The sequence below is a fragment of the Bactrocera neohumeralis genome, chromosome 3 (assembly GCF_024586455.1).
Source record: "Bactrocera neohumeralis isolate Rockhampton chromosome 3, APGP_CSIRO_Bneo_wtdbg2-racon-allhic-juicebox.fasta_v2, whole genome shotgun sequence".
NCBI classification, from domain to species: domain Eukaryota; kingdom Metazoa; phylum Arthropoda; class Insecta; order Diptera; family Tephritidae; genus Bactrocera; species Bactrocera neohumeralis.
This window is the reverse complement of record NC_065920.1, coordinates 67,857,700-67,871,784: the sequence shown is the minus strand read 5'-3', so window position 1 is coordinate 67,871,784 and position 14,085 is coordinate 67,857,700. Positions and strand designations below refer to the sequence as shown.

Below are 14,085 nucleotides of genomic sequence, written 5' to 3'. Positions count from 1 at the left end.
GCTATTAGGGAAAAATATAAAAAAAGTTGATTCTAAGGTAAAAACATATTCTAACCTAAAAACCATAAAATCCCATTTACAATTTTAGATAGGGACAATTAGTTTTTTCCACAAACAAAAAATTATAAAAAGCGTTTTTTTAACTTTCTCATCGGATTGAATATTTTTTTAAGTTAAAAAAAAATATTTTTTTTTCATTCTAACCTAAAAATTATTTAAAATCCAATTAAAAGATTTGCGAAAAAACGGAAATCTTATTCAGAGCTGATTCTAACTTAAAAAGCAAAGAAATACCATTCACAAAATTTTAATGTGAGTTTTTAATTGGATTTTTACTGCTAAATATTATTGTTAACTAATTTTTTCGACCAAAGAAATTTACAAGTTTTTTTATTTACGCAAGCTCTACAAAATAATTTATACAATAAAGTTCTAATAGAACGAAAAAATAAAGCACCATTAAGAAATTAAACAAACAAGAAATTCCCAAATTATGTCAACAATCGTCATCAACAGAGAAATGAAATTAGATTTTTAACAACAATCAACGAAAAAAACTTAATAAAATATATTTTTTTTTAATAAATTATTTTTTAGTAATTTTTTTTTGTTTTTAATAAATTATCTTTTAGTAAATATTTTTTTATACATTATTTTTTAGTAACTAATTATTTTAATAAATTATTTTTTTATTATTAATTTTAATAAATTATTTTTTAGCAACTATTTTTTAACATTTTTTTTTAATTTTTTATTTTTTTTTTTTTGGTAAATTCTTATTTTAATTAATTATATTTTAATAAATTATTTTTTAATGAATTATTATTTTAATAAATATTTATTTTCATATTTATTGTTTTTTTTAATAAATTATAAAATAAATATTAATAAAAAAACACAAATAACTTTAGAGTTCACAAAAAATGTTATCATTTAAACAGTCGTCATTTTTAATAAAGGTCAAAAAAAGTTACTAATTCAATTATTTTTATGCTTAATAAATAATTGTTTAAAATAATTTTTTTTGTTTAAGTTTTTTATATTTTTTTTTAATATTCTTTAATTATAATTTTTTTAATAAAGTATGTTTTATTATTAATAGCTTTTTGAAAATAAATTATTATTTTTTTACTTAGTTATTATTTTTAATAATTCATATTGTTTTTTATTTAATTATATATTTTTTAATAAAAAAGTTTTTTAAAATTTTTTTTTCAGAAATCATTGCTTTTAATTTATCATTTTGTTTAGTAAATTATATTGATTTGAATAAATTAGATATCTTTATTATACATTATAAAAGTGTATTTACAAAAAAGTAAAATTTTTTAATATTTATTATATTTTTAATATTTAAAAAACACTTTTTTTAATAAAGTATTATTTTTTAGTGAAATATGTTTTTTATTAATATTTTTTTTCATTTTTTTTCATAAATCATTGCTTATTAATACATATCATTTTCTTCAGTAAATACTTTTTAGTAAATTATGTTGTTTTTAATAAATTTGATTTTTTATTATACATTAAAAGTGTATAAATACTTTATTATTTTTTTTTTAATAAAATATAATATAAATTTTTAATAAATCATATTGTTTTTTTTTAATTTATATATTTTTTAATGAAATAGGTTTCTTTAATAATTCTTTTCATAAATCAATGCTTTTAATCACTTTTATCATTTTGTTTAGTAAATATATTTTTACTGAATTATATTGTTTTCAATAAATTAAATTTTTATACTTTAAAAAAGCCTTTTTAAAAGTTTTTTGATGAATAATAAAAAAAATTAATTTATTAAAAGCAATATAATTTACTAACAAGTTAAAAAAAGTGTTTTTTTTAATATTTTCTTAATGAATAATTTTTTTTATATTTCTTATAAAAAAAATTTTTTCAACAATTTTTTTTATTATTTATTTATATTACATTTTAATCAAGAGTATACTAAGCATTTTAGAAATCGACCTTATGCCCCTCACAAAGAGCTTTGGTAAGTACATTTTCGTAAATTTAGCACTCACAAAAATAATACTTAAACACAATAAATCGGGCGAAAATTTTAAAAATCATATTTAACTTACTTATGCTATATGCAGAAAAAAACAAATATTTTTTGCTGCCATTAATAAAAATAAACAAAAATTTTTTTCAAAAACGAAGTTTTTAACTCTCAAAAAGAGCAAATTCCAATTCTCATAAGGTTCCATTTGTTTTTAATGAGTAGAAATGGCTTTTTGCGATGATCACGGTATATATATATAAAATAGTATAATTTTTATTTTTCAAATTCCACTACCGAAGAAATCCACAAATTTGAGAAACTACACAAACAATATTCCATTCGCGACTTAACAAAACACTTTTTCGACGATAATCAATTCACGAGTTTACAGAACACTTTTCATTAAGACACATGGAGAAGACAGAATTTCACGCCTTTTTCGTATTACCGACTTGAATTTTTAGCTTGCCACTTATAATATCATTTTCCAATTGAGTAAAATCAGGCCTTGATTTCCCAAATAAAATACTGGAATGTGCCATAATGTTGTACGTTTACACCTGTGTTAAATAGCAGTTATAAGCGAATAAAAAAACGAAGCTTCAAGGATTTCAAAATAGATTCCTGAATGTACACCACAATAAAAGCACTGACATTAAAAAAAAAAAAATTATATGCAACAACCACACAAAAGAGGAAAAGGGCTCTATTGTCAAATATACATACCTACAAAATACCGTTATGCTGAATGTAGTGGCAACTTTTTTTTATGACAGATGAAACCCTTGAGCCTACCCACTACTTTTCGTGGCGATAATTGCAACGTATCAATATAATAATTGCATATTTAATAATAAAGAAAGTTTTAATTACTTATACATGCTGTTTTCGCGCAACGGCGTATTTATTAAATTTCTTCTTTGTTTTTACTAATAATGTTATATGTATGTAGTACGTGATTTTTCGTGTGCCAGGTTTGTATACAAAATATGGCGCAGGAGCAAGGGTAAATAAAAACAAGGACTTAAACAATTGAGGGGTCATAGCTGTGTGAGCAATAATAGCATGAGACATCAGTAAATTGTACGAGTACTTCTTCATTAAAATTGTTTAACTAAAAAAAGTATTTATAATAACATAATTAAATAAATTGCAATAAAAAATTGTGTATATAAAGAATAATTTAATATTCGGCATACAAACTTTGAAGCAGCATATTTAAATTAATATTGTGATAAGTGTGTCCGCAATTGCACAATAGCTGCTTTAAACAATAATAACAACACCAGCAATTGCAAGCAGAGTTATGCCACATAACTGTATTCATCACCCGAGTTGGGAGTACGTTCTATGTACTGTTTGTCGATCAGCGATTCGATGCATTTTTTTATCATTGAAATACTCGGTGTAAAGCTCACTCTCGATTGTGATAAAATCTACATATGTGGAAAGATATTTACGCATTAGCATAAAAGAAACATAAATGAAAATGAGAAAGAACAGCTCCGCACCTCTTGTATAAGCGCATTGTGCTTTAGAACTTTGCGAGATTTCATGATACGCACAATGGCTGCCTGCAGATAAAGCTTTCTGTCCTCGTCTACTGCACTGATGGTGTGTTCGATTTGCTGCAATACAAACAAATACAAAATATACATATAGTATTTCGCTTTAATAGTGATTTTTTTTTTGTTTTTGCTCACCTCTTGTTGTGTTTCCTTTTGCATAGCAGATGTTATTTTGAATTTTGTTCTCTTGTTCGAATAATCGAAATTCAATTCGATTTTCGTATTGCCCTCTAGGTTTTCTGAACTCGCATTGAGCAATTTCGATTCAAGCAGCGATTGTAAATGTTTTTGAAACGTTTCACTGTTCAATTGCAGGGTGCTTTGTATATCCTTGCAGGTAAGCGAGTCACAGGATTCAAACAACAACAACATGGCCATTTGATAGGTTTGCATTGTAACTATGTAAGTTTTCTTCAGATAGCCCAGTTTCAGTTCGCCATGACACATATGATGTAGCCATGTCAATTTGCGACCATTAAACGATTTGTGATAGAAGGCTTCGAACTGCACAATAAATAATGTGTGTAATATTTTAGGTTATAAATTTGAGGTTATAAGGCAATAAATAATATGTGCAATATTTTAGGTTATAATAAGTAAATACATAAATTTCGGTTGAACCGAGGTCATAATACACTTCACAGCTGCATTTCTTAGAGTATAAAAAGTGTTTAATTTGATTTCGTTCGATCAATTTGTATGGCAGATATGTGTATGCCATGGTAGTCTGATATGAACGCGATGCTCGGAGATTGTAGCTTTGTTTCAGGGTATAGTTTGTGCTAAATATAATAAAGATACCTTATCAAAAAAAAGTTTTTCATACAAGAGCTTGATTTCAAACGATCTGTTTGTATGACAGCTATATGCCATAGCGGACCGATCTGAGCAATATGATCGAAAATTATAAGGTTAACTTGGAGAATATTCCATGCCAAAATTTGTGAAGATATTTTATCAAATAAAAAAGTATTCCATATAAAAACTTAATTTTAACCCATCAGTCCGTATGACAGCTATATGCCATAATGGACCGAGCTGAATAATTTCTTCGGAGATTATAGCGTTGTCTTAGAAAATAGTGTATGCAAAATATAGTAAAGATATTTGATCAAATAAAAAAGTTTTTCATACAGGAACTTAATTTTAACGAATCATTTTGTATGGCAGCTATATGCTATAGTAGACCGATTTGAATAATTTCTTCGGAGATTGTAACTTTGACTTGAAAAATAATCTATGCTAAATTTAGTGAAGATATCTTTTCAAATAAAAAAGATTTCCATACAAGGATTAGATTTTGATCGATCACTGTATGGCAGCTATATGCTATAAGGGTCCGATATCAGCGATCCCAACAAATGAGCAGATAGTTGTTTTGAAAATAGAGTATGCAAACTTTCAGATCGATATCTTGAAAACTGAAGGACTAATACGCGTGTATACACACAGAGGGACGAACAGACATAGTGGCAAATTGAATATATCCCGCTCAGGTATAAATATGCAACAAATATTATGTGACTTACCATTCTGATAGATTTTTCAAATTCTTGCGGCACTGCAAAGGGTATCACTACTTGCGTTGGTCCCAATGGCCATGCGCCGGCTTGAAGCACTTTGATGGATAAATTAATGCCTAAAAATTGAAGGGGTACATGTAATTGTAATTTCAAACAATATATCGCATACGTTTACCTAAATCAATATTCTCCTGTTTTAAATGATTATTAAATTTGTTATTCAAGTCCACCGAGAGCGAAATATCCGTAAACATGCGATGCAGTTTGTTTGTGAATTCATAACCACAAGCTTGCTGCAAAATTGAATACATACATTATTTGAATATAACGCAACAATTAAGTATAAAATATGATTTACCTTTAATCTATTGATCATAGCTTCCTCCGCATCCATGCTTTGAGATTGCTCGTGAATAAGTCTGAAAGTGTTCGTAAGTACATATAATGTCAACTTCTGTGTTGACATGCTTTTGCGTACTCACCTTTTTGCTAACAGTCTGCTATAGAATTTTTGATAGACATCTTTATCTTCGATGTATTTAAAAATTGTTATATTGTTGGTGAGTTTTTGATCAATTTCCGCCTCGGTTGTCTTGGATTTCTTCAGCAACGTATCACAGTACTTGGCAACATATTCGGCACTTCTACAAGGTTGCCGATCGCCTGGTCGACGGTTGATGATACTCGCGCAAGCTTTATCCAAAGCACTCAAAAACAACGAATCATTTTCAAATACATCCGCAATTAATTCATGAAACTTTTGATGCACTTTTAACATATTTTCCACAAATTGTATATGTATATTTTCACCGGAAAGTGTGGAGATAGTTTCTAGTCCTTCATTTTTAATGTGATCCAAAAATGTATGTATTAGCTGTGATTTCAAATTGTCTGCTATCGGTTTCAGTATTTTGTACATATTCCGCAGATCCTTGCGCTTCTCTTGTGATACCATATCTTTGCATTCGGAGTAAATAAAATCAAGACGCCTATTGACAAACCGATCCTCGCACTTTTTACGTAGTCTCCACATTGAACTGTAAAAAAGAAAACATATCAAATTATGCACTGTAAAACATTTAGAAAGATATTATATTACGTTGCATGCAGAAATTTCTTTGCACGTTTAGTTTCTTCTTCCAATATCTTTATAACCTCCTCCATGTATTGACTGACAGTACAAGTTTTCAATAGCTTTGCTGCTTCGTTATCGTAGTAATCCGCACTTGCCATAACTAATGGAAACTCGACTAATTCTTGATACAATTTAAGTTGTCCAGTTCTTTTGTAGCCTCGAACTTGCACGAAACTGTGTACCACGCCACTTATTATTTTAACGCGATTAGGCGTGATTTCTGGGCTTCCACAGCGATCCGCCTTAATGTCTTCCAAAATATGTTTGACCAGATCGTCACTTAAATTCTTTATCATGTAGATGTGCCAAATATCCAAACCTAATTCACCGATTTCCATTTGCTCCATCGTATCTGAAGACAAATTTCCATATACTACTTCAGCGTCAGAGATTTTTTGCTTCTTAATATGCTGCTGATTTAGGTAACTATAAAGCGAAATTATGACATAATTATAATTTTTTTTATACACGCAGATCGCATCGATTACTTACGAATACAGATTATCTAGGTATTTGACACCTTGACTATATTCGGTCCAGGCATCATAGTAACGTTGCAGCAGATCTGGTTCACCGTTAACAGTTGACGTACTGCATGGATCGAGCGCCACTTTTGTTGCCAACATATTCTGAACATGGTTCTCTAAAAATTGCTTCGTCTCATTATACAGTCGATCAGCGTAAGGCTCTGGATGCGCCACACACAAAGTATAAACATCACTAAAAGCAGTTTATAAACAATTAACACATATTTCTTATGTATGTATGCCATGAATTACTTACCTAAATCTGGTACTCCAGTCTGAACGGTTTACATTGCCCAGCGTTATGACCGCTTCCGCAGTACTTCTGAGATTTGGCCAAATTTCATTGAAATCTACACTCTTTGGGGTCAAGGACATGCTGGCTGCTTGCAATTAAACGCAACTGCAACAAATAGTGAAAAGCAGACAGAATGAGCAATGAGTTTGCCAAAAATCGAGTGTCAGGGCAGTGTGCGTGTTAGGTGGTGGTGCGCAGGCAGTGCTGGCGTTGTACAGGAAAAGTCGCGAAATCAGCTGCCGTGATGCAACAGTGAAATGTTTGGAATTCTTTAAAACACTTTTAGCACATTTTACACACCGATTGAATATAGATATTTTGTAATAACTTTGCGATTTATGTATTTATAATCAACTAAAAATTACCTGCACAACTTTGCTCCGTAACGATAAACGTCCTCTTCTAAACTTCTTCTTTAGCGTAAATTCACAATGGGTTATATATGCAAACTGACTTATTTAACTCAATATATTGAATAATATATACATTCATATTTTTAAGGCCGTATAAAGCTTTATTTTAAAAACAAAAGGAAAATTGATGTAGAATCCCTGCTTGGCAAATATTTAATTAATGTTATACAAATTTTGTACCAAAAAGTTTTTGGGTACTACTTTTTGTAATAGATTTTCTACAGTGCAAATAATTAAAAATTCTATATTTGAAATATACGGCATCATTAATTGTGATTGTCACGAAACTTACCACATATTCTGTTAAAACTACTTTTTATTTGTAACAATTTGAAATATTACAGAATTACTTAAATTAAATTAAAGCTAAAGAATCGTATTATTTACTTATCTTCAAAATGACACTACAAATTTGTAGTTATCAAGGTTGTTATACGCAACGTTTTCCTTGTAGTTCAATAACGTTCTTCCAGTTACCATCCGATGAACCACGACGTACACATTGGATACTAAATAGTGGAAATAAACAGCTGCTTAACCTTAAGAATAGCCAAAAGCGATACTTCTGTGAAATTCACTTTCATAAAAAGGATATAAAACCACATTTTTATAGAAAACTTTTATATAAGAACGCAGTCCCCATGCCATATATGAGTGACGACGTTTGTACACCAACCACTAATACAAATACCATACAGTTTACGGAGTTCGAGGTAGTAAGAGATTACCAAAGCGAAGTTAAAGGAACAGATGAAGACAATTTGTATCAGGAATTCGATATAAAGTAATTTAACATTTTTATTATTATATCAACAAATTATTAATTAAAAAACTATTCTCTATTTATTAAGGGAAGGAGAATACGAACCCGAAAATGAAGATGATGCACAGATTATGTCAACAAAGGACGGTTGCATTTTATATGATGATTGCAACGAGGATGACATACAGGAAAACAAGCTATTGACTGAAGAATTACTGGACATACCAGAAACTATATCTAATCTCGCTGAAGTAACACCTACAAAACAAGAGTCAGTGTATATTGATAGTAATGATTTTGTCGGCATATCGGTTGCTGACGGTACGGTGTCAACTTCTTGCATTTCGCCAGCAGCTTCACCCACTACAGATGTCATTTACAGTACAGAATCGCAAAATGCTTATAGTTGTACAACAAGTGAAAGTATCGTCACTGCTGCTGAAGTAACTGCGGATTTAGTGTTAAATAATGATAAAGAAATTTATAACGATTTAAATGAGACTACAGTGTCCGAAAAATCATACGAATCCGATAAACATTTTGCGTTATCACTTGTGTATTATTTTCAACGATTAAATGCTAAAAAGAAAGCACAGGCTAAAATTGACATTCTAACATATTTAGTAGCACTCGATCAGGATAAGAATTCGTAATGGGATTTATGTATATACTGCATCACTCAAAATCCATGTAGATGTATTTATAATATGGCATGAAATAGTTAAGGTATGATGTTTTTATATTCTTTATAGTTTGTAGTATAAAAAAACAAAATTAATTTGTGTAAAATAAGCGAAAAATAAAGTGATACTAAAAGGGATTTGTTGTAATGCTCTGTAAGTGAGTCTTAGCTACTCAATTAAACAAAGAAATATAATTTGGTTTTGAGACTAAATTTTATTTGCAACTTTTTTTATATAATTTATTTACTTGTTTAGTTTATATATACTATATATATTTTTTTTCAAAAAAGTTGCCAAGTTGAACTACGCTATGTATTGTTCAATATGTATAACAGATGATCCCTACAGTAAGCATACTCGACTATAGAAAAATACAACAAGAATATTTTTAATGATATACAATAGCTTTTGCTAATTTAATAGTTGAGTTCAATAATAATTATATAAAACTTAGTATAAAATTACATTGCAAATAATTCATGCATATGCAGTTACAATTGTGTATATACAGTTTATTTTGAATTAAATTGTTTTGTATTAAAAAAAATTGAAGCGAGACATAAATAATCACTCTGCGGTTATAATATATTGGAGTATCACTTTTTGTTGCAAACACATACATATACTATTATTATTAGTATGTATGTATGTGTTGTATATAAGATAAAATATTTTTGTTGTTAAAAAAATCAATGATATGAGGAACATAATACACATATTCATGATATATTCATGAATTACAAAATATATATGTTTTCACCACTCTTATTTCATTGCATATTTGTACATTTTCTCTAAAACTGCATATCTTAACATATGCGCTGACTATTTTTTGGAATAGTTTTATTCTTTGTTTGTGCAAAACAACAATGTGAGTCTATGTGCTGGGCCTTGCTACTTGTTTTTATTCCTACTTTTGTTTGTGTGCGCATCCACCTTGTTGATTGTCACGCTACTTTGTATTCGAAGCCGTTTAATCAAGATTGTGCGTGATAATGTATGTACCATTAAGACGTCCGTTGTTTCCCATGTTGATTGTTTTATTGCAAACGTCATCTAAAGTTTTAGTTTTTGGCGTATGTTGCTCATACGACATGGTGTTCTATATGAATACATTTGTTTGCATAGCTTTAAGCTTTTATGAAAAAAATTATTAAGACCTTTTTTGTAGAACGGAAAATTTTGTGTTAGAGTTGAAAATGTAGTTGTTTTGGTGATTTTTTTGGAAAAGATTAAAAATAAAAATAAAGAACTTGTTTATGTTAGTGCATTTTTTATGGGGAAAATTTCTAATTTAGGAGAGCGTTGGCCAAAACAATGAGTTTGGAAAATAACAGACACCCTAACGGACCATATATGTATATGATTGCAGACAAGTTGTGCATAATGAAATACAAAGTGCCACAAGTCATAACAAATGATCACAAAGTGAAATTTGTTTAATATAGTTCACGCCTGCATAGCTAAGAGCAAACAATAGCTTGTGCTAATTTAATTTACAAGTTATTTAGAGCTTTCCTATTCTTTCGTTTTAGTACTTTCAATGTCTAATTTACAATTTATATTTATATATGTATGTATGTATGTATGCTTGTTTTAGTCGCTATTTAAGCTTGAAATGTGATTTTAAAATTCGTTGAAGAAGTAACCATCGATAGCAGTTTCGGAGAGTTGCTGTTAGTTTAGTAGTATTTTGCTTTTAGATTTTCTTTTTGTTCAAAGAAGTTTTCAGTTGATTTATATTGTTTGCTTGACTTTTATCTTTAAATTCTTTTTTGAAATTGGAAGTTGTAATTTTAATTATTTTTTTATGTATTCTTAAAACTGTTATTATATTTTTACTAATATTTAGTTGATTATTAATTAATTTTTATTTATGCAACAGTTTATATTATAATCAAATAATACAAATATGACTACTTGAAGCAAAATATTAATTTATAGCTTGAGACTTGTCGTTAGACTACTAACACTTACGATATAAGAACCAAAAACAAATGTGTTTGTGGATGTTGCTGTAGATGAGTTTTACAATTATAGGTGGTCACTTATAGGTGATGGTGGGATTTTGTCGAGCTCGTCATCAAATTTAATAAAAAAAAATTCTTCTTTGCTCGCGTAGAAACTGCATACGCGGTTAAAGCCGAGTAAAAAATTAATAAAAATTATCTTTGCAATATTTACGGTGCCACAAGTCAACTCAAAGATTCTTACATCACATGTCTTTCAACTTATTTATAACTGGTATATTATTAGTTATTGCGGCAAAAGGTATGCAGCGGCAAGGACATTGAAGCCCATCTTTTCATCACTGGCATAAAAATGTTGGACTGTAAAGTAACTGAATGAGCTACACTCCTTTTCCAACCCCAAAAAAATCGTAAGATTTCTGCTCTGAATTAGATTTAGATTCGGTCATATTACAACAACCACTGCATAATTGTTTTGTAAAATTTGGATGCACGTTTACCGTTAATTCGTACACAATGGCTATTGTTTGAGTTGTTTCGCAAAAGGCTCTTATAAACCCAAAATGAGTCGATTGAATTGTACTCTAACCAGAGCCATCAAAATGTTGCGAGGTAGAGACTTCTAATTAAAATTCGTTTCATATTTACAGCATATTTATTTTCTCTACCAATTTTAGTTATGCGATCTGAAAGTCAAGTAAGTTCCCTGTACTTCCATAGTGTGTTGCGAATTTTTAAATTCAAAAAATTTGGATTAAATATTAGAATTTTAATTCTTAATTAAAATTTTGAGCATAAGAATAAAAGTTTTCAGGTTTTGATCTGTTGTTGTGATTAGAAAATAAATTTTCAATTTTTGATTCCAAACATATTGGATTTAGAAGAAAGTTTTTATTTTCAGAATTGTAGAAAAAATTAAAAAAATTACTTTTCAAAAACTGGAGCTTTTGAATTCAAAAATTTTGAAATAAAATTGGAAATTAAATTTTGCATTTTTAATTTTTGAGAACAAATATTAAATTCCGATTCTAAATTGCTTGAAATTATTTTTTAAATTGGAGTGAAAAAATTGCAATTTTTTAAATTCAAACATTTTCGATAAAATATGTATTAGAATTTTAATTCCAGTTTTGAGAAACAAATAAAATGTTTCAGTTATTATTCCGGTTTTGTGATTGGAAATTAAATTTTTAATCCCAAACATATTGGATTTAGAAAAAATTTGTATTTAAAAAATTGGAGTAAAAAAAATTACATTTCAAAAGCTAGTATTTTTGAAATTAAATTGGAAATTAGATTTTGAAATTAAATAAAAATTAAATTCCGGTTCTAAATTGTTTGGAATTATAAATTCATCAACTTTTTTTTAATTAAAAAATTGGAATAAAAAACATATTTTTTAATTAAAAGCTGGAATTTATGTATATTTTTATTTCATTTTTTTAAGGATTAGAAATTAAATTTTTAATCCAAAATGTTTGGGATCAATATTTTTAATTAAAAAAGAAATTTTTAATCCAAAATTTATTAATTAAGGTTTTATTCCAAAAATTTTGTTCTACTATATGTTGCGAAAATTTTAAAATTAAATTCAATTGAAAAATTTGAAGTTTTTTAATTGCAAAATTGAAATTAAAAATTTAAAATTTAACTTAATTGAAAATGTTAACATTAAAAATTAAAATTTTGAGTTTAAATTTAATTAAACATTAAAATTAATAATTAAATGCGTTTTAAATTTTTATTTCCAATTTTGGGGAAAAATGAAAATTTCATTTTTACTTCTTTTAAAAGCATTATTTTACACCCTGCCTCCATAAACGTTTTTCCTCTTCTGTAAGGTATGAACACTTCAACAATGAATATGAAAAGTGATGTAAATAAAGGCGGAAATTAGCATGAAAATACTATAAATCTTATGACGTCCCTCCATGTTATCCAGTAACTTACTTACATTAATATTTCGAAACATCATTTACAAACATACACATACACAAATGAGTTTTTCGGTTTTATGTAAACAAATATTTACATTTCTGCTACCGTTATATGATATTATATATTATGTTTGTTATGCTTCTCACAAATTTCTCTATAATTAATTGCTACATAGTTCATACATACAATTAAATTACGAATATACATACATACATAGTTATAGAGAGATGTCAAGGTACTCAGTTTTATTTCGTTCTAATATAATTAAGTGTTCACTTAATTTATATAAATATATGTATGTATAGACTTTTAAATTTTATTTAATTTTTATTTTTATTTCAATTAATATTTTTTCAGTTTCAATTAATTTTGTTAATTTCTTTTATTTTCTGTTTAATTAATTATTTTTTTTTTAATTTCATTAATTTATTTTAAAATTTAATTTTTTTTTTAATTTCATTAATTTATTTTAAAATTTAATTTTTTTTTTAATTTTAATTTCATTTAATTTTTGTTTAAAAATATACCGAAATCCATATAAAAACAACAGCAAAATATATATAAATGAATATTTGTACATATGTATATACTGGAGTTGATCGTTCGTTTTGTAAATTTTTTGCATAAATTACTTTTTGATCCATACTTTCTCCATTTCTTGTTTTATTTATGTGCATTTTTTTCAATATACGCAAAAAAGCTATAACACAACATACAAACAAGTATGTACAGTCTAAATTCTCAACATTATACCATTTAACCGAAGGCATTTTCCGGAAATATTTTTATATTGCAACTGACTTGTAATTTTGAATATAATTGGTTATAGTTAAATTGTATAAAACATAAGTTGTTGAAACAAAAACTTGAAAAATTGTTCGTACAGTATCTGTTCATCTCATTATATCAGCTGAATGAAATTATTAAATTTTTATTAAAAAAAATTTTTGAAGAAAAATTAGATTCTGAATTTTAGTTACATTGAAAATTCAATGTTCAGTTCTTCAATCACAAAATTTTGGATTTCAAATTAATTATTTCATTTTTAGTTCCAATTTTGGGAAAATTAATTGTTATTTTAATTTTTATTTTTTTTTAATTGCAAACTTAATTTTTAATCAAAAAAAAGTTTAAATTTATTTAAAGAAATGTTTAATTAAAGATTTAATAATTAATTTTTTTAAGTAATTTAATTTTTTCTTAATTGAAAACTTAGTTTTTAATCATACAATTTTTAATTAATAATTAAGTATAATTAATTA

The 14,085-nt window shown here is 27.2% G+C and overlaps 2 protein-coding genes across 3 annotated transcripts; one reads left to right on the top strand and one right to left on the bottom strand.

Annotated features, from left to right (window-relative positions):
- Nucleotides 1-2,871: 2,871 nt before the first annotated feature.
- Nucleotides 2,872-7,500, bottom strand: LOC126753094 (cullin-2). Of its 2 annotated transcripts, XM_050464242.1 has the most exons (11): nucleotides 7,422-7,500; nucleotides 7,018-7,161; nucleotides 6,727-6,954; nucleotides 6,199-6,660; nucleotides 5,582-6,136; nucleotides 5,458-5,518; nucleotides 5,275-5,392; nucleotides 5,106-5,215; nucleotides 3,712-4,080; nucleotides 3,520-3,636; nucleotides 2,872-3,444 (listed from the first exon to the last, which is right to left on the bottom strand). In XM_050464242.1, exons 2-11 carry the CDS (start codon nucleotides 7,134-7,136, stop codon nucleotides 3,313-3,315), a joined length of 2,271 nt encoding a protein of 756 aa, XP_050320199.1. In that variant the 5' UTR covers nucleotides 7,137-7,161; nucleotides 7,422-7,500; the 3' UTR covers nucleotides 2,872-3,312. The 2 variants fall into 2 exon arrangements, with proteins under 2 accessions (XP_050320199.1, XP_050320198.1); XM_050464241.1 differs by lacking the exon at nucleotides 7,422-7,500 and having other exon boundaries at nucleotides 7,018-7,407.
- Nucleotides 7,501-7,756: 256 nt separating this feature from the next.
- On the top strand, nucleotides 7,757-9,132 carry LOC126753097 (uncharacterized). Its single transcript, XM_050464247.1, has 2 exons — nucleotides 7,757-8,253; nucleotides 8,321-9,132. Exons 1-2 carry the CDS (start codon nucleotides 7,868-7,870, stop codon nucleotides 8,883-8,885), a joined length of 951 nt encoding a protein of 316 aa, XP_050320204.1. The 5' UTR covers nucleotides 7,757-7,867; the 3' UTR covers nucleotides 8,886-9,132.
- Nucleotides 9,133-14,085: the final 4,953 nt, after the last annotated feature.

Coding starts and splice junctions, on each gene's coding strand:
- LOC126753094 (XM_050464242.1), bottom strand. CDS start 7,136: ATGTCCTTGACCCCAAAGAGTGTAGATTTCAATGAAATTTGGCCAAAT. Junction 3,637..3,711: donor AAAAGGAAACACAACAAGAG/GTGAGCAAAAAC, acceptor TTTGTATTGCAG/CAAATCGAACACACCATCAG. Junction 3,445..3,519: donor ACAATGCGCTTATACAAGAG/GTGCGGAGCTGT, acceptor CCACATATGTAG/ATTTTATCACAATCGAGAGT.
- LOC126753097 (XM_050464247.1), top strand. CDS start 7,868: ATGACACTACAAATTTGTAGTTATCAAGGTTGTTATACGCAACGTTTT. Junction 8,254..8,320: donor TATCAGGAATTCGATATAAA/GTAATTTAACAT, acceptor CTATTTATTAAG/GGAAGGAGAATACGAACCCG.